At 73.5% G+C, this 24,182-nt stretch overlaps 6 protein-coding genes across 6 annotated transcripts; 5 read left to right on the forward strand and 1 right to left on the reverse strand.

The window, feature by feature from the left end:
- Nucleotides 1-615: 615 nt before the first annotated feature.
- AURANDRAFT_27415 (hypothetical protein) lies at nt 616-2,088 on the forward strand (the record flags this gene model as incomplete). The annotated part of the gene is made up of 1 exon (XM_009039275.1): nt 616-2,088. The coding sequence occupies one exon, from the start codon at nt 616-618 to the stop codon at nt 2,086-2,088; it is 1,473 nt and encodes a 490-aa protein (XP_009037523.1).
- Nucleotides 2,089-4,378: 2,290 nt separating this feature from the next.
- Nucleotides 4,379-6,084, forward strand: AURANDRAFT_71741 (hypothetical protein; the record flags this gene model as incomplete). Its single annotated transcript, XM_009039276.1, has 1 exon — nt 4,379-6,084. One exon carries the CDS (start codon nt 4,434-4,436, stop codon nt 6,039-6,041), a length of 1,608 nt encoding a protein of 535 aa, XP_009037524.1.
- Nucleotides 6,085-7,052: 968 nt separating this feature from the next.
- AURANDRAFT_2523 (hypothetical protein) lies at nt 7,053-7,796 on the forward strand (the record flags this gene model as incomplete). The annotated part of the gene is made up of 1 exon (XM_009039245.1): nt 7,053-7,796. A coding segment is annotated over one exon (744 nt), but the record flags the coding sequence as incomplete, so codon positions are not given.
- Nucleotides 7,797-9,529: 1,733 nt separating this feature from the next.
- AURANDRAFT_64599 (hypothetical protein) lies at nt 9,530-13,297 on the forward strand (the record flags this gene model as incomplete). Its single annotated transcript, XM_009039277.1, has 4 exons — nt 9,530-9,860; nt 9,908-9,962; nt 10,089-10,164; nt 10,502-13,297. The coding sequence occupies 4 exons, from the start codon at nt 9,530-9,532 to the stop codon at nt 13,295-13,297; spliced, it is 3,258 nt and encodes a 1,085-aa protein (XP_009037525.1).
- Nucleotides 13,298-14,897: 1,600 nt separating this feature from the next.
- On the reverse strand, nt 14,898-21,616 carry AURANDRAFT_64600 (hypothetical protein; the record flags this gene model as incomplete). Its single annotated transcript, XM_009039539.1, has 3 exons — nt 14,898-15,449; nt 15,544-18,448; nt 18,660-21,616. 3 exons carry the CDS (start codon nt 21,614-21,616, stop codon nt 14,898-14,900), a joined length of 6,414 nt encoding a protein of 2,137 aa, XP_009037787.1.
- A 1,036-nt stretch (nt 21,617-22,652) lies between these two features.
- Nucleotides 22,653-23,999, forward strand: AURANDRAFT_64601 (hypothetical protein; the record flags this gene model as incomplete). The annotated part of the gene is made up of 1 exon (XM_009039278.1): nt 22,653-23,999. One exon carries the CDS (start codon nt 22,653-22,655, stop codon nt 23,997-23,999), a length of 1,347 nt encoding a protein of 448 aa, XP_009037526.1.
- Nucleotides 24,000-24,182: the final 183 nt, after the last annotated feature.

A 24,182-nucleotide genomic window follows, 5' to 3' on the forward strand; every position in this document is an offset into this window, starting at 1 on the left:
GTGTAGTAATTCGTCGAAGAGTACCATGCAGAGTAACTACCACACATTAACACAACAAGAAAGCGCGACGACCGGCGTCATCGCCGGTCCCGCGCGGCCTCGAGCCGCTCGATCTCGCGGTCCTTGCGCGCGATCTCGGCCTTGGCCGTGTTGAAGAGCACCGAGATGTTGCGCTCGAGGGTCTCGTTGGCCTCGCGCAGGCGCGCGGACTCGGCCGTCGCCGCGCCGGCGTCGGCGCGCAGCGCGTCGCGCTCGGCCTCGGCGGCGGCGAGCTGCTCCCGGAGGCCCGCGGTCTCCGCGGACGACGCCGCGGCGTCGAGGCCGCCGTAGATGTCGTCGTCGTCCATGGACCTGCGTGTGCGCGCAATAATTAGGAGGTCGCCGGTGGAGAAGGAGCCGAACGCCTCACACCCATATGCGCGCCCCATTTTGGCGGCTCTTGCGTCCATATTGACGGAACGGCGGCACGGCTCCGAGGAGGCCGCCGCCCGCTTCGATAGTCGCGTTCTCTTCGATGTCGCGCGGGACGCGGGGGCGCGCGGTGCCTGCTCGGCGCGGGGAGGCCACTCAGCTCAAGCGTCGCCCATCTCTTGCCACAGCATCAGCCACATGACGATGGTGGCCACGCGCGCGCTCGCGTGGTGCTGCCTGCTCGCGGCTACGCAGGCCTTCGTGATACCAGCGAAGCGCAGTACTGCGCCGGCGCGCCGCGCATCGCTGCACCCCCAAAACATCCCGCCGCTCCGCACGACCTTCCTGCCGGCGGCGCCGCTCGACACGTCCGACGAGCCCACCGACGACGGGTTCTGGCGCGACTCGGGGACCTGGGTCATCGTCGTCTGCTACTTCTTGCAGGGCGCTTTGGGCCTGTCGCGCCTGGCGCTCAACTTCTACCTCAAGGACGAGCTGCACCTGTCGCCCGGCGACCTCGCGGCGCTGACGGGTCTCGCGACGGCGCCGTGGGTCGTCAAGCCGCTCTACGGCCTCGTGAGCGACTCGACGCCGCTCCTGGGGTTTCGGCGCAAGAGCTACGTCGCGCTCAGCGGGCTCGTGGGCGCGGCGTCCTTCGCGGCGATGGCGACGGTCGCGAGCTCGACCGCCGAGGCGCTCGTCGCCGCGAACGTCGTCGCCTCCGGCGCCGTGGCGCTGAGCGACGTCGTCGTCGACTCGCTCGTCGTCGAGAAGGCGCGGGACGAGGCGGAGGCGGCGAGCCTCCAGTCCGTCGCGTGGAGCAGTAGGTACGTCGGCGCGATCCTCGCGTCGTTGGCGTCGGGCGCGGCCTTGGAGGCGCTGGGCGCGCGGGGCTGCTTCGGCGCGACGGCGTTCCTGCCGCTCTTGCTCTGCGTGGCGGCGCTCGGCATCGACGAGGAGCCCATGGAGTCCAAGGAGAGCTTCTGGGACGAAGGTCTGGCGACGCTCGTCGCCCTGAAAGACGCGCTGCTCTCGCCGGCGATCCTCCGGCCCGCGGCGTTCCTCTTCCTCTGGCAGGCGACGCCGAACTGCGGCACGGCCTTCTTCTACTTCTCCACGGCGGCCGTGGACGCCGGCGGCCTGGGCTTCGACCCGGACTTTCTGGGCAAGGCGTCCGCGGTCGGGTCCGTCGCCGGGCTCGCGGGCGTGGGCCTCTACAACGCGTGCTACAAGGAGGCGGCGCTGTCGACGGTCATTCTATGGACGACCCTGGTGTCGTCGCTCCTGGGCCTCGCGCCCCTCGCGCTCATCAGCCACGCGAACCGCGGCTGGGGGCTCGACGACCGCGTCTTCTCGCTCGGCGACGACGTCGTCCAGTCCGTGCTCGGCGAGGTCGGCTTCCTGCCGCTGTTGGTTCTCGCGGCGAAGATCTGCCCGCCGGGCATCGAGGGCGCGCTCTTCGCGGCGCTCATGTCCATCTTCAACGCGGGCGGCCTCGTGTCGACGGAAGTCGGCGCGGTCCTCACGGACAAGATGGGCGTCACCGAGGGCGACTTCTCGAACCTCGCGCCCCTCGTCGTGACCTGCGCGCTGTCGTCCCTCCTGCCCCTCGTCTTCCTCGGCTGGGTCCGGGAGGCGGAGGAAAGCGGCGAGGACGTTCGACCCCCGGCGAGATAAAAGTTCAACGAGAATCCAATCTCCGAGAAGGTCGATTTTGAACTGCTCTGCGAGGTTCATCACACGGGAGGCGCCAACACGAGCGCGCCTCAAGCGACGCCACCGGCGCTTTCAATTCCAGTCTTCCGCCGCCAGCGTCGTCGCCGACGCCCCCGCACCCCGCCTCGCCTCCGCTCACGTCGCCACCGCCGGCCGCCGCCGCCCCGCTCAGCCCCGCGCCCTCGATCGGCGACGTCGGCGAGAGTCGCGCGCGAAACTGCTCTGCGGTGGCGTCGACCTTCGCGCTCGGGCTCCTGTGGCCGCCGGCGCGCCGCCACCTGAGCCTGTCCACGTGGATCATGCTCCGGTGCGACCGGTCGAAGACCGAGCAACGCCTCGGCGAGCTCCGCGCCGCAAACCAGCGGCTCGGCCGCCGCAAGGTCCGCAACCAGGCCGAGATCGAGAAGAACCAGGTCGAGATCTCCCGGCTCGAGGGGCTCCTGCCGACGCTCTCGCACACGCCCACGACCCCGACCGCGGCGCCGACGCCGCCGGCGAAGACGCTGCGCATCCGGTCGCCGCCCGCGCGCTTCACGCCCGCGAAGCGGTCCGAGCGGTCCGGGGACGGCGCGGTCGACCCCTACGCGACCCTGCCGCCCCCGCGGCCCGTGAGCGAGGCCGAGGTCACGAGCCTCGGGGCGACCTACGTCGCGTCGCCCGGCCGCGCGCCGTTCGGACTTCGGAAGCAGAAGGCCACCGGCGCGCGGCCCGAGCGCGTGTCCTTCGAGGACCGCCCCGCCGCGGGCGGGTCGCCCTGGACCGTGCACCGGCCCCTGGGCCACGGCGCCTTCGGCGCCGTCTTCGACGTGAGCCTCGAGGGCGACGCGCGCCGCGTCGCGTTGAAGATCTGCTTCCGGGAGCACCGCGACTTCGGCGTCGAGCGCGAGGTCGGCGTGCTCGCCGCCGTCGCGGGCCGCGGGTCGTCGCCGCCGGGGACCGCCGTGGGCCGCTTGGCCGAGCCGACGACCTTCTTCCGCTACGCGGACGCGTCCGCGCTCGCGATGCGGCGCGCGGACGCGACGCTCTCCGTGCTCGCCAAGGCCCACGGGCCCGCGCGCGCGCGCTTCCCCGAGCCCGTGGCCCTCTTCTACGCCGCGGGCATGCTCGAGGCCCTGGACCAGCTCCACGGCGCCGACTTCCTCCACGCGGACGTCAAGCCCGACAACGTCTGCCTCCGCTTCGGTTCTCCGGACGACTGCCAATTCTCCGGCAAAAAACCCAAGGCCTGCGCGGCCCTGGCCGCCGCGGGCTACGGCGTCACGCTCATCGACTACTCGCTCGCCGTGGATCTGCGCGCCTTCGCCGACGGCCAGCGCTTCGAGAGCGCGTCGGGCTCGCCGGCGCAGGTCGAGCAGTACTGCTGGCCCCCGGCGCGCAAGGGCGCCTCCTGGCGCCGGGAGATCGACCACTACGCCCTCGGCGCCATCCTCCACGAGCTCGCGACGGGCGCGCGCGCGCCGCGGCTCGCCGCGGGCGCGGCGATCGACCGCGAGGCCGTCGCGTCGCGGTCGCCCCGCGGCTGGCGCCGCGAGCTCTGGGCCGACGCCATCGCGGCGCTCATCGACGGCGACGGCGCCGTCGACCTCGGGGCGCTGGCGAAGCGCTGCCGCGCGGCCGTCGACGCGGACCTCGCGTCGAATCCGCGGAAGTTGTTGACGCTGCTCGAGCAGCAGAAGCGCTTCCTGCCCCAGCACGGCACGCGCGGCGGCGGGGCCGCGGCGGCGGCGCCGGCGGTCCTCGCGCCCCGCGTGTCGCCGTCGCCGTCGTCCGCGGCGGCGGCGCCGGTGGTCGTCCGCGTCGCCGCGCCGCCGTCGTTCAAGCGCGAGCCGCCGAAGAAGCGCAAGGCGCCGTCCCCGGAACCGGTGGTGAGGGAGCGGCAGAACACGGACCGGCCCCAGCGCGGCCGGAAGCTCGTCTCCTACAAGGAGCCGAGCTCGTCCAAGAAGCTGCGCAACCACGGGCCGAGCCTGAAGGAGATGTAGGGTGTGATAAGGCTGATGGCAAGCGCTCGTGTTGTTCGTCCTGGCTGTTCGCAGGTGCGTGCGCAGAGAGGCGTCGCACAAAGCCTAGTGTCACTGGCGTGAACGGCCGCGGGCCCTTCGCAAGTGCCTTCGCCGCGGAAGTCGCCGCGAGCCTTCGAGGGACGCGGGCGTACGGGCGCGCGCCGGCCAAGCAATGTGTCTGCAAGTCCGACACAGCAAGATCTCGCCTGCACGCTTCGGCCACCTCATAAAATCGACCTCCATCAAAGGCGTCATCAAGTTGTCCGCCGCATCACGCAGCTTCGTGACCGCCGCGCGACCACGATGCAGGCCCTCGTTATCGCGCTCGCGGCGTCCGCGTCGGCCCTCGTCGCGCCCGCGCGCCGCGCGGCACCGCTCAAAACGCCGACGAAGGCCGCCGCGGTCGCGGACGCGCCTACCGCCGTCCCCGACCGTGTCAGCAAGGAGAATCCGCTGCGCGTCGTCATCGCCGGCGCCGGCGTCGGCGGCCTCACGCTCGCGAACGCGCTCGACGACTGCGAACACGTCGACGTGACGCTCGTCGAGAAGACGTCCGCGTTCAAGCGCTTCGGCGGTCCCATCCAGCTGGCGTCGAACGCGATGCAGCTCTTCCGGGAGATGGACGACGACATCTACGACCAGATCGAGCACAAGTTCACCTGGACGGGCAATCTGACGAACGGCATCAAGGACGGCATCCGCGACGAGTGGTACGCGAAGTTCGATCTGGCGTCGCCGGCCGCGGCGCGGTCCATGCCGTACACGGGCGTCATCGAGCGCCCGGACCTCCAGGAGATCCTCCTCGGCGGCCTGACGGACGGCGTCGTCGCCAACGGCGTCGGCGTCGCCGGCTACGAGAAGACGGCGGCCGGCGGCGTCAACGTCGCGATGGAGGACGGCCGCGTCATCGAGGCCGACGTCCTCGTCGGCGCGGACGGCATCTGGTCCAACGTGCGCGCGGCCATGCGCGACGAGCCCGCCCGCGGCGAGGGCTCTGGCGTGTCCTACAGCGGCTACACCGTCTTCGCCGGCGAGCTCAACTACGCGTCGCCCGACAACGGCGAGGTCGGCTACAAGGTCTACATCGGGCCGAACCAGTACTTCGTCATCACGGACATCGGCAACGGGCGCTACCAGTACTACGCCTTCCTCGCGCGCGCGCCCGGGTCCGCGGAGACGGAGGCGAAGCCCGACGGCACGGTGCCGTTCCTCAAGAAGACGTTCGAGGGCTGGAGCCCGGACGTGCACCGCATCCTCGACGCGACGAAGGAGGACGAGATCGAGCAGCGCGACCTCTACGACCGCCCGCCGTCGTCCATCAAGCCCTGGAGCGACGGGCCCGTGGGCCTGCTGGGCGACGCGGTCCACGCGATGATGCCGAACCTCGGCCAGGGCGGCTGCCAGGCCATCGAGGACGCGTTCGTCCTCGACCAGGAGCTCCGGGGGCTGCGCAAGCGGTCCTACGCCGGCGAGGCGCTCAAGACCTACCGCAACCGGCGCCTCGTGCGCTCCGCGTCCGTGCAGGGGCTCTCCCGCTTCGCGTCGGACATCATCATCCGCGGCTTCGACACGCCGGCGAAGATCGTCACGGACGACGGGCCCGTGCGCTTCGAGAACTTCAACTACGCGGGCATCGTCACGCGCCTGCTCCAGCCCATCCTCCCCGTCTTCTTCACGGTCCAGTTCAACTTCCTCTACGAGGGCTGGCGCAACGAGGCGGCGCTGGACCTGAAGGCCGGCGTCGCGATCTTCGGCATCGGCCTGCTGATCCTCGCCGTCGGCGCCGGGGCCGTCGGCGACCTGGCCATCCTCCTCCCCTTCGCCGGCGAGAGCCTCATCGGCGCGGAGGCGTTCGCGGGCCTCTCCGAGACGATCTCCTCCATCCTCCCCTCCGTCGACAGCCTGCTGTGAACAGCGGCGCACTCGCTCCGAACGTAAAAAAGCCTCCGTGTGTAGACTGCTCTTGCTGTTTTGGCGGCGCGAGAGTCGGGATGGGGGTGAGCAGGGGATGCGGGCAGCGGCGGTGCCACTTGCGGTGCCGCCGACGCCGCAGCGCGGCCAGAGGGGGCCGACCACCAGGCATACACCAGCCACGGCATACACCAGCATAGCAGCCGCATAGCAGCCGCATAGCAGACGCATAGCGGGCGCATAGCAGACGCATAGCAGGCGCATAGCAGGCGCATAGCAGACGCATAGCAGGCGCATAGCAGGCGCATACCACCAGCATAGCAGCCGCATAAGACCAGCATAGCAGCCGCATACCACCAGCATAGCAGGCGCATAAGACCAGCATAGCAGCCCACCAGCATACCACCAGCGTAGCAGCCGCATACCACCAGCATAGCAGCCGCATACCACCGGCATAGCAGCCGCATACCACCGGCATAGCAGCCGCATACCACCGGCATAGCAGACGCATACCACCCGCATACCACCAGCATACCACCAGCATACCACCCGCATACCACCCGCATACCACCCGCATAAAGCCCGCATAAAGCCCGCATAAAGCCCGCATAAAGCCCGCATAGCGGGCGCATACTACCAGGCATACCGGCGGTCAACCCCCTCGGAGCGCGGCGAAGTGCGCGGCGCGTTTCGAGCGAGGCGCTGGCGAGCCTCTGGCGACGAACGAGCGGAGCGTGCGGCAAGCGCAGTCAGACCTTCAAGGTGACGATGAGCGCGCGCAACTCGAGCTCGCAGCAGCCGACGATGCGGCGCGCAGCGCTCCTGGTCCTCCTGCCGCTCGCCGCCGCCCTGGCGCCGCGGCACGCAAAAACACACACGCCGACGACGGCGCAGCCGGCCCACCCGCTCAAGGCGCTGCAGCTCGCCGCCGGCGGCGCCGCGCTCGCCGCGAGCTTCGCGACGGCGCTCCCGGCGAACGCCGTCATCCAGGACACGGCGGCCGTGGGCAAGTGCGTCGTCACGCAGTGCACGGGCAAGCTCGCCAAGTGCCTCACGAGCCCCAAGTGCGCGGCGAACCTCGTCTGCATCAACACGTGCACGGGCCGCGCGGACGAGAGCGAGTGCCAGATCCGCTGCGGCGACCTCTTCGAGAACGACGTCGTCGGCGAGTTCAACGCCTGCGCCGTGAGCCAGAAGAAGTGCGTGCCCCAGCGCGGCGACGACGGCGCGTGGCCCGTGCCGCCGCAGGAGTCGTACGTCAAGGCGTTCAACACGCAAGTCTTCGACGGCCGCTGGTACATCTCCGCGGGCCTGAACCCCGTCTTCGACACCTTCGACTGCCAGGTCCACTTCTTCACGGCGCCGACGCCCAAGACCCTCTACGGCAAGCTCAACTGGCGCATCGCCGAGCCCGACGGCGAGTTCTTCACCAAGGACACGATCCAGCGCTTCGTCGAGGACGAGAAGCAGCCGGGCATCCTCTACAACCACGACAACGAGTACCTCCACTACCAGGACGACTGGTACGTCCTCGACTACGACGGCGGCAAGGGCGACAAGGACTCGAAGGACGCGTTCGTCCTCGTCTACTACCGGGGCCGCAACGACGCCTGGGACGGCTACGGCGGCGCCGTGCTCTACACGCGCACGCCCTACGCGTCCAAGGCCGTCAACGAGCGCTGCGCCGAGGCCTGCAAGAAGGCGGGCATCGACTTCGCCGCGTTCCGCGTGCCCGACAACTCGTGCTCCGCCGAGTCCGCGTCGGAGCGGCTCCTGCTCCGCGAGAAGTACGCGTCCAAGGTGCTGCTCGTCGGCGAGCAGGCGCTCCAGGAGGAGGCGACGCAGGTGCGCCGCGCGGCCGTGTCGACGATCGCCAAGGACGCCCAGGGCGCGGAGAAGGCCGCGCTCAAGCTCGAGAAGCTCGTCGAGGGCTTCGAGGCCGAGGCGGCGCGGGACGTGCTCCGCGTCGAGGCCGCCATCGAGCGCGACGTCGTCGCCGCCGAGAAGGAGCTCGTCAAGGACGCGACGAACGTCGAGAAGGAGCTCGAGAAGGACGTCGGCGGCCTCTTCAAGAAGAAACGATAGGCGCCGCGTAAAGACCGATGGGCTGGTTACTCCGGCGCCGGGTTCACGCCCGGGGGCGGGTTCACGCCCGGCGGCGGCGCGCGGGCGTAGCGGTGGAGGTCCGCGACGTCGTGAAAATCGAGGCCGAAGCGCTCCATGGCGGCGCAGCCCTGGAAGACGAAGTCCCGGGAGAAGCCGAAGTTGACCTCGCACGCGAGGCTCGGGTCGTCCATGCCGACGACGGGGAAGAGCAGCTTCTGGTTCCGGCTCGACCGAAATCCGAAGGAGATGCCGAGGCAGCGGCCGTTCAACGTGAAATAGACGGCGGAGCCGCCGGAGAACGTGCGGCACTGGCCGCAGCCGACGACGTCGCCCGCGCCGAACGTCGGGAAGCCGAAATCCTGCCCGGACTCGCCGCCGCCGTGGTAGACTTTGCCGTCGTCGCCGTGGTAGCCGTAGCTGCTCCGCGTCCAGCCCGGCTGCTTCCCTTCTCCGTGGAACTTGTCCGTGCACAGGCCGATGGCGACGCAGGGGTCCGAGCGCCCCGCGGGCGGGGGCGGCGGGCGCCGGAGCGACGGGACGCTGCCCGAACTCTGCGAGTAGTCGATGGGCTCCTCCCGCCGGATCGCGACCTCGAAGTAGGCGCCCGTCGCGCTCCGCCAGCCGCCGCGCGGCGACGGGCAGACGAGGCGCCGCACGGGCAGGTCGCAGTCGCCCTTGGCGCACGGGTCCTCGACGTCGCCGGCGTCCTCCGACGCCCACCAGCGGCGGTCGGCGAACCAGTCCGGCTTGCCGTAGATGTCGAAGGGCGCGTTGCCCTTGACGCAAAAGTCCTCGTGGCGACGGGGGTACCGGGGGTACCGCGCGACGTAGAGCCCCGCGGCGAGTTGCTCGTACGTCGGCGCGGCGTCCGCGAACACCTCCTTCTTCCGGATCGAGCACGGCCAGCGCCGCGGCGCGAAGGCCCAGAGCCGCGCGTTGAGCGCGCCCTCGACGAACTCGGGCATCGCGCGGAGCGCCTCGAGGAACAGGCGGCCGCTCGCGTCGCGCGCGGGCGGTTCGTACGGGTAGTCGTCGGTGTCGTCGTCGTTGTCGAAGAAGTACCAGCAGATGCGGTGGTAGACCGCGCGCGCGTAGGCGCTCCAGAGCGCCGGCGACCGCACGGCCTCGAAGCAGGCGCGCGCGGCGCCGGCGGCCCGCACGGCTTCGCGCGCCGTCGTGAACGAGAGCACGTGCACCAAGATGGCGTCGGGCAGCGTCACGAGCGTCGTGCGCTCCATTGCTCGAAGCGCGGGACGGCAAGCGCCGAACGCGAAGCGATGCAACCCGCGGCACTGTTGTCGGCTACAACGACGCTGCCCCTACGCTGCCCTTCGTGCTTGAGACGACTTCTGGTGGTGGCCGGCGTCTGCGCCCGCAGCACCATGTCGAACTTCCGGGACCGGAACTGGGAGAAGCACGAGATGCGGGGCCACCAGTGGGGCGACGCCGTGCCCCCGGAGAAGTCGGCCTACCCGGCCTACCAGCACCCGCCGAGCGAGAAGCCGCGGCGGCGGCTCGTGCGGCGCGCGCGGCCCATGAAGAAGAAGGGCGAGGAGAAGATGACGCCCGACGACGCCTTCAAGCAGTGCATGGAGGCCTGCCGGGACGAGCAGACCTTCATCGCCACCGTGAGCAAGTGGCTCGACGAGCCGCGCTTCGACGACAAGGAGGTCGAGAACAAGTCGATGATGGTCGACAAGACGGACTGGCACGGTGCGCGACGCGCGCGTCCCTTCGCGTGAAACCGCGTCGCTCCGTAGGCTCGTCGCTGCTCCACTTCGCCGTCTTCCACGACGACGTCGACCTCGTGAAGAAGTTAATCGAAAAAGGCGCGGACCCGGAGCACAAGAACGGCGAGGGCGACTCGCCCCTCGACGACGCCCGCGAGCGCGCACCCGGCGTCGCTCTCTCTTCGCTTCCGCGCCGACGCGGCCGGCGCAGGTACGAGTGCGAGGCGATCCTCGAGGTCCTCGAGGCCGAGGTGAAGCGGCGCGCGCCGCCCGAGCCCGAGCCGGAGGTCACCAAGGAGGAGCGCGAGGCGGCCCTGGCGCGCAAGCACAAGATCTCGAGCAACAAGCTCAAGGAGCCCAATCGCAAGACCTGGCAGGAGAAGATGGAGGAGAGCAAGAAGCTCCAGGAGCGGCGGCGCGGCCACGAGCTCGGCCTCATGCCCTGGGAGATCGACCGCGCCGAGCGCCTCGGCATCAAGCCGGAGGACTTCAACGACATCGGCCAGTACGACGGCCCGAACGGCTACGGCACATGACCCGGGAGGACGTCCGTAAAGAACAGCAGCTTGACTCACTTGAAGGGAGGGTTGAATATCGAGCTGCGCAATGGAGTCGCCTCGCTAGCCTATGGAGTCGTCGCTTCTCCAACAAACGCACTTGGCGCTGCGCGGCGACCCGCACGTCCTCGAACGGATCGGCGCGCTGCCCGTCGCACAACTCCTCCAACTCTTCGGCGACGCCGTCCACAACAACTTCGGCGACGTCCAGCTCTTCGTCGCCTCCGTGCTGCTGCGCGCGGGCCAGCGCGGCGCCCTGCCGGACGCCGCGTGGCCGCCCTTGCTCGCGCTCGCGCCGCGCGCCGCGCCCGGCGCGGCGGCGCAACTCGCGCGCGCCGTCGCCGCGGCCGCGCACGGGTCGGGCAAAGCCGCGGATCTCGCCGCGGCCGCGGGCGCGGACCTCGCGCTCTGGCGGGCGCTGGCCACGGAGTGCCCGCGACACGAGCCGCCGGACGCGGCGACCGTCGCCCTCGCGGCGCGGGCCCTCGACGCCTGCGCGTCGCGCGCGGAACGGGAGCCGGGCGCCGCGCTCGCCGCGGCCGCGCGCTGGCTCGAGACGGGCGCGTGCCTCCGGAGCGGCGCGGGCGCCGGCGCCGGCGCCTGCCCCGTGGCGCGGCTCCGATGCGCGCTGCCGCGCTGCTGCGCCGACGCGCTCGCGAGGGGCGACGCGGACGCGGCCGCGGAGTTCGCGGAGGCGTGCGCGAACCACGGCGGCGCGAAACCGGGCGACGCGGAGGCCCTCGACGTCCTCGCCGCCGCCGGCTGCGTCGCGACCGCGGATGATGTGCCCCGTCGCCGCGCCGTGGCGCGCGTCGCCGCGGCCGTCGCGCGGACCGCCGCGGTGGACTGCGGCCGCGCGGACCGGCCGCCGTTCGACGGATTGCTGGACGCCGTCGCGCGGTCCTGCGCGTCCCGCGACGCGGCCGTCGCCGAGGCGGCTCTCGGCGCCTGGGTCGTGCTGCTGACCTGCGGCGGCGGCGCGAAGCGCGTCGCGGAGCGGCGGCCGCGGCTCCACGCGGCCGCGGCGGCGCTCGCGTCGGCGCTCGTCGCGCGCTGCGCGTGGCCCCGCGGCGGCTGCGCGGATGTCGCGGAAGGCGCCGACGGCGACGACTTCGACGCGGCGCCGGAGCTCCACGGCGACGATTTGGCGCCGCTGCCCGGCGGCGCGGGCGCGTGGGACGAGCCGCCGGACTTCGGCGCGTTCCGCCGGCTCCGCGACGCGTTTTTAGGCGACGCGCTCCGCGCGTCCGCGGACGCGCTCGGCGCGCCGGCCTACGTCGCCGCCGTCGCCGCCGCGGCGGCGGCCCTGGGCCCGGCGGAGCCCGACGTGCTCGAGGCCTGCGCGCGCGCGGCGGCCTTCGCGGGCCCCGCGGTCGCTCCGGCCGCCAAGGACGACGCCGCCACCGCCGGCGCGCTCCGGTCGCTCCTGGCGGCCTGCGCCGCGGCGCTCGCGGCCCACGCGGGGCCCAGAGCGTGGCGCGTCGCCGCGGCGGCGGCGACGCTCGCCGGCGCGGTCGCGCGCTGGCTCTGCGGCGACCCGGACGCGCTCGACGGCGCGCTCCGGTGCCTCGCGCTATCGCTGCGCCGCGGCTACGCGCCGGGCCACGCCTGCCGCGCGGCGCGGACCCTGCTCTGCCGCGCCAGCGCGCCCGCGGCGCTCCGGGGGCCCCGGGGCGCCGAAATATCCGCGGTCGTCGACGCGCGCGCCGCCGAGCTCGCGGGTAGCCCGACGCGGCGCCTCGCCGCGGCCGCCGTCGACGCCCTCTTCCGGGGTTTAGGCGCCGCGGCCCTGGCGAAGCGCGACGGCGTCGACGACGCGGGCCGCGCCGCGCGCGCGGCCGCGCTCGCCGCGGGGCCCGCCGTCGACTGGCGCGCGCCGGCGGACGCCGCGCGCGTCGCCGCGGTCGCGCGCGAGGCCGCGCGCCACTGCGCGCGGCCCGCCGAGGCCGCCGTCGCCGCGGCCGCGCTCGACCGGGGCCTCGCGGCGGCCTGGCGCGCGCGCGCGCCCGGCGACGACGCCGCGCCGCTCGAGGCCGTCGTCGCGGCGCTCGCGGCCGCGTCGAGCCCGTCCGTCGTCGCCGCGGCCCTGGACCTCGTCGCGGCGTCGCCGCGCTGCGACGCGCCGGCCCTGCGCCTCGTCGCCGACGTCGTCGAGCGCTGGGGCGCGCGCGCGGAGCGGTCGCGGCTGCCCGAGCCGCCGCGGGAGCCGGACGCGGCGCCGCTCTTCGACCGCGTCGCCGGCGCGCTGCCCGCCGTCGTCGCCGCGGCCCTCGCCGCGCCCGACGCCGACGACGAGGCCGCCGAGGCGCTCCTCGTCTTGGGCGCCCGGGCCGTCGCCGCGTGCCCCCTCTGCCTCGAGCCCGCGCTCGTCGCGCTCGCGGGCGCCGCCGCGGCGGGGCTCGGCGCGCACCGCGAGGCGCTCCGCGTCGCCGTCGCCGCCTGCGACTTCGTCGCGGGCCTCGGCGCCCTCGCGGAGCGCGGGGCGGAGACGATGGCGCCCGAGGACGCGTGGCGCGACCCGGACGAGCCCGGCGACGACTTCGCCGCGGCGCGGCGCGCGCGCCTGCGGCCCGCGCTCGCCGCGGCCTTCGCGGCCCACGGCCCGCGCCTCGTCGAGCGCGCGCTCGCGCCCGCGCTCGCGGGGGAGCCGCCGCTCCTCGGCCGGGACCGCGCGGCCGCGGTCCTCGCGCTCCACGCGCTCGCGCCCGGCGACGTCGCGGCGGCGGCGCGGGCCGTCTGCGCGGCGACGCGGCCGGACCTCGCCGACGCCGTCGCCGCCGCGCTCGACGAGGCCGGACGCGAGGGCCGCGGCGCCACGCGGGCCCTCGTGGCCGTCTTTGCGAAGGCGGCGGCATCTTCTTAAGTTTTGCTAGTTTCCACCGGACGGGACCCAGAAGTCGACGACGTGGCCCTTGACGTCGTCGGGGAGCGCGTCGCCGACGCAGGCGGAGACGATGCGCAGCGCGCGGCCGCGGTGGAGCTCGACGTGGCGCTGCCAGCCGCCGCACTCCTTGATGTCTTGCAGCCTGCCGTCGAGGATAGCAGGATTTGCATGCTTGAGCGTCGCGCCGGCGCGGAGCAACGCGAAAACGCATCCGCGGTTAGCAAATTCGCAGGCGTGTTCGAGCGCAGTCTGCCCGCCTTTGTCTTGGCTATCGACGACGGCCCCTGCCTTGATCAGCATCGAAACGATCTCGCGTTGATTGGCGCTAGCGACGTCGCAACAGGCGCACATCAGTGGAGTCATCAGCATCGGTCCTTTGTAGTTGACATCCGCACCGCGCGCAATGGCCTCTCGCAGACGACGCACATCACCTCGCTCCACGATGCCGAACACATGGTTGCTACCGTGTAAAAAGCCGTCGACGTTTCTGCGACGTTCTTCTAAGCGCTGCGCGAGGACACGAAGCACTCTGCGCCGGCGGCGTCCTGCGTGTCCCTGGCGCTGTTCCCCGGTGAGCCCTTCGAGATTCCGCCGCGCCGCCATAGCCCCAGCGATCCTGTCAATTCGAAATTCCATCACTCGACTCTCCTCGCGCTCGGCCTCGAGGGCGGCCTGCGCGATCTGGAGCCTTTCGGCAAGGACGCGCACCTCCACGAGGAGTTCGTGGGGGTCCCGCTGCGCCGCCATAGCACGCCGAGACTCCCGCCCGCGCGCGCGCGTCGTGGCCCCTGCCCTCAGAGCATCGAGGCCCAGCGCAGTCCACTTCAACGCGGCAGAAAGTGCCCCTCAATCAAGCGATTCGGGGAGCCACGACCATCTGCGCCATGCTGGTCACGATCACGTCGACACACCCGCGTCGCACAGCGAACGAAACAAAAGCGCACGAAAACACGACCAGGTACGCCCACTCGCCGCCGTGCCTCATGAGCGCCAAGGCGCAGTGGCTGACGCTGCGCCTGCGCATGCGCTACGCGCCCTCGAGCGTCGAGGTCTGCTCGCGCGTGTCGGGGACGCCCTACTTCTTCCGCGTCGACATCGACGGCAAGGAGGTCTGGCGCCGCGACATGCTGCTCATCGACGACGACGTCGAACCGACGATCGGCGACGTCGAAAAAATGGTGCGCGACGTCGCGAACGCCACGGGCGAGCCGGCGCTCGGCGAACTGACCCAGGCCGAGCGGCGGGACTTCGCCCTGCTGCAGGCGCCCATCGCCGCCGCGATCCCGATGGTCGACTGTTGCGGCGCCGGCGCCGCGCGGACGCGCCCCGGATCGACGCAAAGCGACTGCGGCGGCAGCGACTGCAGCGGCATGTCGCGCGCGCCGCGTCCCGTCCCTCGCGAGGGACCGCCACGACGTGTATGTGTCTCAGGTGCGCGTCGAGGCACGGGGACGACGAGGTCGGCGGCAAGCTCCGCAACGATCTCCCCTGGGCCGGCGCCTGCGTCGTCTCCTAGGAGACTCGCCCGGCCCCGCTCGTGTGTTCTAATTGTGTTCTCCGCTCGTGTGTTCTAATTGTGTTACTGGCTCGAGAGGGGCCCCCGGTGGCGCGGCGCCTGGAGCAGCACGACGCCGCCGCCGCCCGCGCCGCCGCGGTTCGCGAAGAGGTCGGACCGCGAGCCGCGGAGCGCGTCCTCGACGATGGCGTCGACGTCGCGGAGCGCGGGGGGCTTCGCCGGCGGCGCGCGGCTCGGGGGCCGCCCCCGCGCGGCGAAGCGGCCGTCGTCGAGGCCGTGCTTCGCGGCGAGCGTCGCGGCCCAGTCGCGGTCCGCGGGCGGGAGGTGCCTCAGCGCCGTTGAGAGGACGTCGCGCGTCGCCCGGAGCTCGTCCTCGAGGGCCGCCGCGCGCCGGTCGCTGTCGGACCGCTCCCGCGCGAGCTTGGCCACGGACTCGCGGTCGCGGTCCGCGGCGTCGCGCGACGCCCGGAGGTCCTCGACCGCCGCGTCCGCGCGCTCGTCCGCGAGGCGCGCGGCCGCGCGCGCCGTCGCGACGTCGGCGTCGCGCGCGGCCCGCCAGGCCTCGGCCTCGGCGCGCCGCGCCGCGGCCGCGTCCGCCTTCTCGACGGCCCAGGCCTCGGCGCTCGCGGCGAGGCGCCGCTCCGCGTCCGCCGCGCGCGCCCCGGTGGCGCGCGAGCTCCGCGTTCGCCTCGGAGAGCGCGTCGGCGACGGCGCGCGCGGCGTCCGCGGCGCGCGCGCGCTCCGCGGCGCCCGCGGCGTCCGCGGCGTCGCGGAGGCGCAGCGCGGCCGCGGCGGCGGCGCCCGCCGCGGCCTCGGCGTCCGCGGATCTGAGGAGCGCCGCGGCCGCCGCGCGGCGCTCGGCGCCCGCGGCCTCGGCCGCGCGCGCCGCCGCGCCGAAGTCGCGGACCGCGTGCGCCGCGAGGTCCCGCGCGTCGCGCGCCGCGGCCTCGGCCTGGGCGGCCCGCGCGTCGGACGCCTCCCGCGCGCGCAGCGCGTCGGCCCGCGCGAGCTCGCCGTCCTCGTGCGCCGCCTCGGCGTAGCGCGCCGCGTCCGCCGCGTCGCGCGCGGCCGCGTCCCGCGCCGCGAGCGCGTCGCGCTCGCGCGCCGCGGCGTCCGCGGCGTCGGCCCGCGCGGCGTCGCGCGCGGCCTCGGCCTCGGCCGCGCGCTGCGTCGCGAGGCTGACGTCGTCGAGCGCGGCCTCGCGGTCCGCGCGCGCCTCCGTCGCGTCGCGGAGCGCGCGGGCCGCCTCGGCCTCGGCCGCCAGGACGCGCGCCTGGGCCTCGTCGGCCTCGCGCCGCGTCGCGCGCTCCGCGTGCTCCGCGGCCTCGATGGCCTCCTCCGCCGCCGTCATCGACGACCGGTGCGATTCGAAGACCGCGTCGAGGTGCAGGTCCGTCTGCGCCTGCTCCTCGCGCGTGTCCCGCGCCGGCGCCGGCTCGCTCCGCGCCGTCGTCTGCGTCGCCTCGACGTCCGTCGCCGGCCGCGGCGGCAGGGCCAGCGCCGGCGGCGCGCCGGCGGCCCGGGCCGGCGGCGCGGCCGCGGCGACGGCGCGCGCGTCGCCCCAGGCCTCGTGGACGCGCCGGTTCTCGCGCTCCAGGGCCTCGACGACGGTCCGGTTCGCCTTGGCCTCGCGCTCCGCGGCGGCCTCGGTGATCTTCGCGACGCGCTCGTAGGACGCGACGAGCGTGCGGCTGTCGTCGAGCGCGCGCCGCGACTCGGCGAGCGCGCGCTCGAGGTCCTCGGCGCGCCGCGCGGCCGCGTCGCGGTCCGCGGCCAGGCGCACCAATCGCGCGGACTCGCCGTCCCGGGCCTTGCGCCGCGCGGCGTCGCGCTCCGCCGCGGTCTCGTCGAGCGTCGCCGCGAGGCTCCGCGCCTCGACGGCCGCGACGAGGCGGTCCGCGGCCGCGCGCGCGCCGTCGCGCGCCGCGGCGTCCGCGGCGGCCTCCCGCACGACGCGCGTCTCCACCGCGGCCACCGCGGCCCGCAGGCAGGCCTCGCAGGCCGACCGCCCGAGGGCCTCGCCGTAGAGCACGCGCCGCTCGACGGCGTCGACGAGGCCGCGCGCGGCCGCGCCGACCTCGGACGACAGGTGGAGCGCGGCCGCGCGCGCGAGCCGCAGGCGCGCGGCCGCCACGCGGGCCTCGGCGCGCCGGGCGACGTCGCGCGCCTCGACGCGCGCGACGAGCGCGTCGACGACGTTCTTGACGGCCTCCTGGCGCCGCACGACCTCGAGGCGGATCTCGTGGACCTTCGTCGTGAGCCGCCGCTCCAGGTTCTCGCGGTTGCAGCGGTCCTTGAGCTGGACGACCTGCTCGCGGAAGACGCCGATCTCCTTGACGAGCTCGCGCTTCGGCCGGAACGTGCCCACGGACTCGAGGAACTCGAGCGCGAGGCGGTAGCGCGGGTTCGCCATGATGTCGTAGCTCGCGAGGCGCTTCTCCTCGACGATGATCTCCCAGGTGCGCATGAGCACGTCGGACTTGAGCCCGCGGCGCGCGCTGTGGACGCGCTGGAGCTCCACGAGGCCCGGCGTCGCCGCGGCCGCGTCGAGGAGCCGCCAGCCCTCGAGGATCGCCTGCTTGCTGTGCTGCTCCGTCCACCGCTTCGCGCCGAAGAGCACGGACCGCGCGCCGTCGACGGGCGTCAGCTTCAGGCTCTCGGACGCGCGCCGCAGGGGCGACTTCCGCGGCTTGGGCGACCGGGCCGGCGGCGCCGCGGCCGCGGCCGCGGCCGCGCGCCGCCGCCGCATGGACTCGCGGACCTTGTCCCGGAGCGAGTGCTGCCCCTCCGGCGCCGCCCCGTCGGGCGCGTTTGGCCCGCCGCCCGCCTCGTCGAGGGGCACGGTCTTGGCGTCGCGCGCGCCTAAACGCCGCATCGCGGCGACGACGCCGCTCACCGTCGACCGCCGCCGCTCGGCGGCGCGGTCGCCCGCGTCCGCGACGGCGACGAGCGAGTTGTGGACGACCTTGAGCCCGCCGTCGAGGCCGCTCAGCACGAGGCGCTCGAGCTTGCCGTGCGTCAGGTGGGACACGCCCTCGGGCGCGACGCACCGGAACGGCTCCGTGAAGCCCGGCCGCGTCGTCAGCGCGGCCTTCGCCATGCAGCGCCGCGTGCGGCGCCAGGCCGCCGTGTTCGGGGGCGCGTCGCCCGGCGCGACGGCGGCGCCGAGCCGCGCGGGCACGACCTTGCCGCCGCCACCCCCGCGGCGGCACGCGCGCGCGGCACCGGCCGCGAGCCGCCGGCACGCGGCGACGGCCGTCGGCAGCACGGGCAGGAGCTCGAGGTTGTAGACCAGCACGACGCGCCGCAGGGCCGCGCGCACCACGAGGTAGGCGACGGCGACGAGGAGCGGCGCGACGGCCGTGTTCGCGAGGCGCCGGCTGCACGCGCGGCCGAAGAGCGCGCGCGTCACCAGCAGGAACGTCCGCGGCGCCGCGCGCGTCGCGACGCCGCTCGACCGCAGGCTCCCCGCCCGCACGAGGTTCGAATTCGAGAGCATGAGCATGGCCATGACGAGGTGGGCCACGGACGCAAACGGTAAGACCTTCAGCAGCAGCTTCGGGAGCTTGTGGTCGTAGCTCGGCGGCTTCGCGTAGAGCCGCATCACGAGGTACCTGTGTGGAAATCAAATCTTCAACCCGACTTCAATGTGCGCGTAATCGAACGATTTGGCCCAGACTCTTTCGCTGTGCTTCGAGAACTCGACGAGAGCAATCGATTCGTCTAAAAATCAGCAGAATCGACGTCGATTTGATTGAGATAGAGAGTTCTGAAGTTTGGTGGGGACCCCCCAAACCGGTGGTTGATTTCCACACAGCCAGGTACCTGTCCGCGACGTAGGACGCCCAGAAGTAGGCCGCCGTCAGGGGCACGAGCACGGGCAGCCCGCTGCAGTAGACTAGAGCGCAGAGCACGTAGGTGAGCGCGAAGCTGTACCGGTACTCGATGTCGAAGCGCCGCGGCTGGAAGAGCTCGTTGAGCTGCGTCTGCGTCACGCAGCCGTCGCGCCAGCACCAGGCCACCAGGGGGTCCAGGAGCGACACGGTGCCGAAGCGGCTCAGCACGGAGACGACCATGTTCAGCGCCACGGACAGGACGACCGTGCGCCCCACGTTCTCGTACCACGATTTGGTGAAGCCGACGTACTCGCCGATGAAGACGTGCTCGCAGAAAAAGTCCGTCAGCCCCAGGTCGCCGCGCCACGTCGGCTCGCACTTCATGTTGAAGACGGGCACGAGGAACGCCGTGTTGAGGAAGATGAGGAAGAACGTCTTCCACGCCGTGTTCACGAGCTGCGTCGAGATCGAGTCGTGGCGCTCGACCTTGGCGAACGCCGCGAAGAGCACCTGGAAGAGCGAGTTCACCGCGACGACGACGAGCACGAGCGCGCGGTCGATCCACTTGATGCCCAGGTGCGTGGCCATGTGCTCCCGGCAGACGACGTGGAACAGGCGCTTCGACCGGCCCAGGAACTTCCGCGCCGCGTGCGTCCACGCGTACCGCAGCATCAGCCGCTCGAAGTGGAGCAGGCGCTGCTCCTTGCAGCGGACCTCGCGGTCGCAGTAGCACTCCACGAGATCGTTGCGCGAGTAGCGCGTCCGCCGCGCGTCGCGGTCGCTGCAGACCTCGCCGCCGTGCGCGGCGTCGCGCCACGCGGCGACGCCGCACGCGAGCGCGTCGCAGTCCGCGCGGTCGCGGCCCTGGGCGTCGCGGTCCTGGCAGGGCGAGTCGCAGAGCGTCAAATTCCGCGACCCCGGCGCCACGTAGGCCGCCGGCGCGGGCGCCGCCCAGAACCGCGACCGGTCGACCGTCGCGTTCGACCCGGGCACGGCCAACGCGCTCCGCGGCGCGACGCAGGACCCGCCGCGGCACGCGCGCCCCCGCGGCGCCGCGACGCCGTAGTCGACGTCCCGGTGCCCCAGGAAGTCCTCGCGGGGCCCGGGGCACTGGAAGCTCCGGTTCGTGTAGAGCCGGTCGACCTGCGCGCACGTCTCGTTGTCGTAGTAGCGGCCTAAATGCGCGGCGATGGCCTCGCGGCACGTCGACGTCTCGGGCCGGACGACCTCGGCCATGACGCGAATCTTGTAGCGCACGAGGCTCGACGTGCCCGCGAGCATGACCGCGGACAGGAAGAGCGTGCCCGCGCGCCGCAGGTTCTTGACGTAACTCGGCACGCCGAGGTTCTCCCAGAGCACGTCGTCGGGCGCGGCCGCGGGCCGGCACGACAGCGGCACGGCCCGCATGGACGCGGACCCCGGCGCGGCCTCGCCCTCGGCCTCGACGTCGTCGCCCGGCGACGGCGGCCGGCCCGGCGACGCGCCGCCGCGGCTCCGGAGGCTCCGGAGCGGGCCCTGGCGGTCCTGCTCGCGGCGCCGCGCCTTCTGGCGCGCGGCGAAGTGCGCGCGGCGGTGGAGCCGCAGGTTCAGGGGCTGGAAGGAGTGGCGCAGGAACGCGTAGCGGCTGTGCGCGTAGTCCTGCGCGCAGCGGAACGCGGACCACTCGTGCTCGAACGTCACGAACGCGCCCGTGACCTCGTCGATGCCCTTGCGGTCCACGGACCGGCTCAGCTCGCGCTGCGCCTCCTTCATCTTCTCGACGAGGACCTCGAGCTGGTTCAGCGCCTTGCGGCAGCGGTTCGTGTGCGGGTGGGGCCCGTGGACCTCGGACCAGCGGCGCACGGACGCGCGCGAGATCTGCACGCGGCTCCACAGATTCCGGATGGCCATGTACTGGCGGATGAGCTCGCCGTTGGACCGCACCAGACTCACGTCCGCGACCCACTTGCCCAGGTAGGTCACCTCCGCCGCGGGCGCCGACGCCGCGCCGTAGGAGCCGTCGCCGCTGTGCCGCTTCGGCCTCCGCCGCTCGCGGTCGCTCCGGTGGTCCTCCTCGCGCACGGGCCGCGGGTCCGGCACGCGCACGGTCCAGGCCATGGACGGCGAGATCTTCTCCGGGCCCCGGCGCCCGCCGCACGTGCGGCGGCCCTGGCGCGCGCGGCGCACCATCGCGCCGTGCTCCTCGGCGAGCGGCGGCACGGACACGGGCCGCCCGAGGCGCCGCGCGTAGGACGCGGAGTAGGTCGCGCAGCCCGCCAGCGCCGCGGCGCCGAACGCGGCGCCCAGCGCCGCGAGCCAGAGCTTGCCCCCCTCGTGGCGCAGCGGCGTGTCGAGCCAGACAGCGAGCGCGAGGCAGACAACGAAGACCGCCGACGACGTGAGCGCCGCGGAGAGCAGGCACGCGCCGCGCACGTTCAGCCCGTAGATCGGGTAGGCGACCTGGGGCCGCCTTAAGTCGTAGCGCCGGTGGAAGTGGCGCAGCACCTCCTGCTCCTCCGTGTCGCCCGGGAGGCCCGTGACGAGGACGCTGTACTGGCTCGCCGTCGCGTGCTGCAGCTGGAGCTCCTGGAGGCGCTTGCTCATGCGCCCCCGGATGCGCCGCGTGAAGCCGTGGACGAGGCACGCCGTCAGGAGCTGCGTCGCGCAGATGACGGCCGCGTGGGCCTTGGGCGACGGCTTCAGGTTCACCGAGAGCCCGCCGACGGCGACCGCGACGTCCCGCATGCCCTCGGGGCAGCCGTCGCTCAGCGCCATGCGCAGGAGGATGTTCGCCACGCTCGCGGCGCACTCGCAGGCCTCGCTCTCGGCGCCGCCGGACCGGCAGGGCAGCAGCCGCGCGTGCCACGCGAGCGCCGGGAGGTGCACGAGCGTCAGCACGGAGAAGAGCATCGCGAGCTGCCGCGTCATGAAGAAGTAGAGCTCCATGCCCACGCCCATCTCGCCCATGCTCCGCAGGCTCGTCGCCTACCATCGGCGACGATGTTCCTCCGTTTCCCCGGTCAAAAAAGCTCTCGAAAGGTCGTCGCGGGACGCCGCTCGGCGCCAGGTGCTCGCCGCCGTCGCGCCACAGCGCCGCGCGCCGCGCGTCGTGCGCGGCCGCGAGGCTCGGCCGCTTCCACTTCTCCGCCTTCTGGTCGTCGCCGACGGCGTACATGGCCGTCTCCTGGAGCAGGTCCTCCATGCGCTCGAGGAGCTGGCCCTTGCGGCCGTTGGCCGACAGCCGCGGCGACGGCGTCGGCGGCGCGGCGCCGCCGCCGGCGAGGTGCTCCGCGGCGTCCTTGCCCAACTCGATGCGCTCGCCGAGCAGCGCGAGCATCTCCTCCTCCTCCAGACCCGCCACGAGCTCGCTCGCCGTGCGGCCCCGCGCGCCCAGCGCCTTGGACGGCGACCGCGGCGGCGGCGCGTCCGCGCGCGGCGTCTCCGCCTCGTCGCTCTCGTCGCCGCCGTCGCCGTCGTCGGACTTCCCGTCGTCGCCGGGGTCCTCGAGCCGCGGGCTCGACTGCACGGCGCGCGCCTTGTCCGTCCTCATCATCGTTCGAGAGATCAGTGCCGTTTAAGCGCGGCATCATGAAGTTGAGAAGCCGTCGTTGCATCCCTCAGATGCGGCATGGCGCCGGCCGCTAGTGCTTCCGGCGCCTTGTGAGACCCCTCTGAGCCTCCTGTCCTCCCGCGGTACCTCCCGCCCCCCCTACGTTTAGAGACGCATCAAGCAAGCATGGACGGGGTCGATACAAACGATCTCCTCTTGGAACCGGATCGCGATGCGGAAGCGGCCGTGTCGGCGAAACGCCTACGCTACACATGGGCCCAGCTGCCCGCGCACACGCCGCGTCCGTCGCCGCGCTGCAGCCATAGCGCCACGGCGGTCCCCGGCGGCCTACTCATCTACGGCGGCGGCGTCGCGACGCCCGGCGGAAAGTTCACGCACTGCGGTGATGCCTGGTTGCTCGACGAAGAAACCGCGCGCTGGAGGGAGCTGGAGATGGACGATTCGTGCGCGCGCCGCGGCCACACGTCCGTCTACGACGCGCGGCGCGAACAGCTCGTCGTCTTCGGCGGCGTGGCCTCGTACGACGCGACCGTGGGCGGAGACGGCGACGACGTGTTCGTCGCCGACGCCTCGAAGCTCCGGATCTACGACGTCGGCGCTCATTCGCTCTCCCTCGACGCGACGCCGGCCTCCGGCGAGGCGCCCGGGCCGCGGCGCGCGCACGTCGCGTACGCCGTGGACGACGCGATGGTGATCTACGGGGGCTACACGTGGCGGGTCGGGGGCGCGGACGGCGTGTCGCCCGACGACGTCTGCGCCGTGATCCTCGAGCAGAGCACGCCCCACGTGCTCGACCTCGCGACGCGGACGTGGTCGCGGCTCGCGTCGGGCGCGCCGGACGCGAGCCGCGGCGTCCGGGGCCTGGCGTCGACCCCGGGCGCGCTCGGCGACATGCAGTGGCGCGCGTTCCGGGGCGTCGCGCTCGCCGCCTGCGCGGCGGCGCGCGGCGCGGCGTTCGTCGTCGGCGGCGTGTCCGCGGCGCTCGGCCTCGCGGGCGGCGTCCACGCGCTCCGCGTCGACCGCGGCGGCGGCGGCGGCTGGCGCGAGCGGTGGACGATGCTCGAGGGGGGCTTCGAGGGCACGGCCTGGACGCCGCGCTTCGGCTGCGGCGCGGCCTGCCTCGACGACCGCTTCGTCGTCGTCTTCGGCGGCACGGTCGCGGGCGAGCTCGACGGCGAGCTCGACGCGGGGCCGCGGAATCTGGACGACGTCCTCGTCTTCGACGCGGCGGCGACGGCGCTCCCGGACGCGCCGCCCGGCCGCCGCGCGCCGCCGGGCCGCGCCGCGTGGCTCGCGTGCGACCGGGGCTCGCTCGAGCGGCCCGCGGCGCGCAACTGCGCGTCGCTGACGGCGCTGGCGTCGGTCTCGGGCGAGCGGGTCGCCGTGCTCTTCGGCGGCGGCGTCTTCGGCGAGGCGTACTTCGACGACTGCTACGTGCTGCGGCTCCTCGACGCGCCGGAGGGCGCCGAGCGGCGGCCGGTCGCGAGCCTCGCGAGTTTGGCCGAGCGGCGTCTCGCGGAGCACCTCGACGCGTCGAACGTCGCGCACCTCTTGGCTTTTGCCCACGATCGGGGCTGCGCCGGCCTCAAGCGGTCCTGCCTCGAGTTCCTCCAGCGGAGCTACAACCCGCTCTTCCAGGACGCGGGCGGCGACTCGGAGCCGCTCCCGCTCCCGCGCGGCGACGCCGCCGCCCTCGAGGACGCGCTCCCGGGCTACGGCGCCGCGGCCGCGACGCCGTCCCTCGCTCGCGAGCTCCGCCGCGCGCTCGACGGGATCTAATGTATTTTTGAGTGGCGTCGCGGAGAACAGGCCGCATTCGCGGACGACGGGCGCGCGCGCGCGCGCGCGCGGGTTTGTGCGTCGGTCGAGCAGAGGGAGTCCCGGCGGGGGCGGGGGGAGGCGCGGCGGACGGCGAGCGGCGTTTTACGGCGCGAGGAAACGGGCGTATTCGGGCGTCAAAGT

The sequence above is a fragment of the Aureococcus anophagefferens genome (assembly GCF_000186865.1).
Source record: "Aureococcus anophagefferens unplaced genomic scaffold AURANscaffold_11, whole genome shotgun sequence".
Classification (NCBI taxonomy): domain Eukaryota; class Pelagophyceae; order Pelagomonadales; family Pelagomonadaceae; genus Aureococcus; species Aureococcus anophagefferens.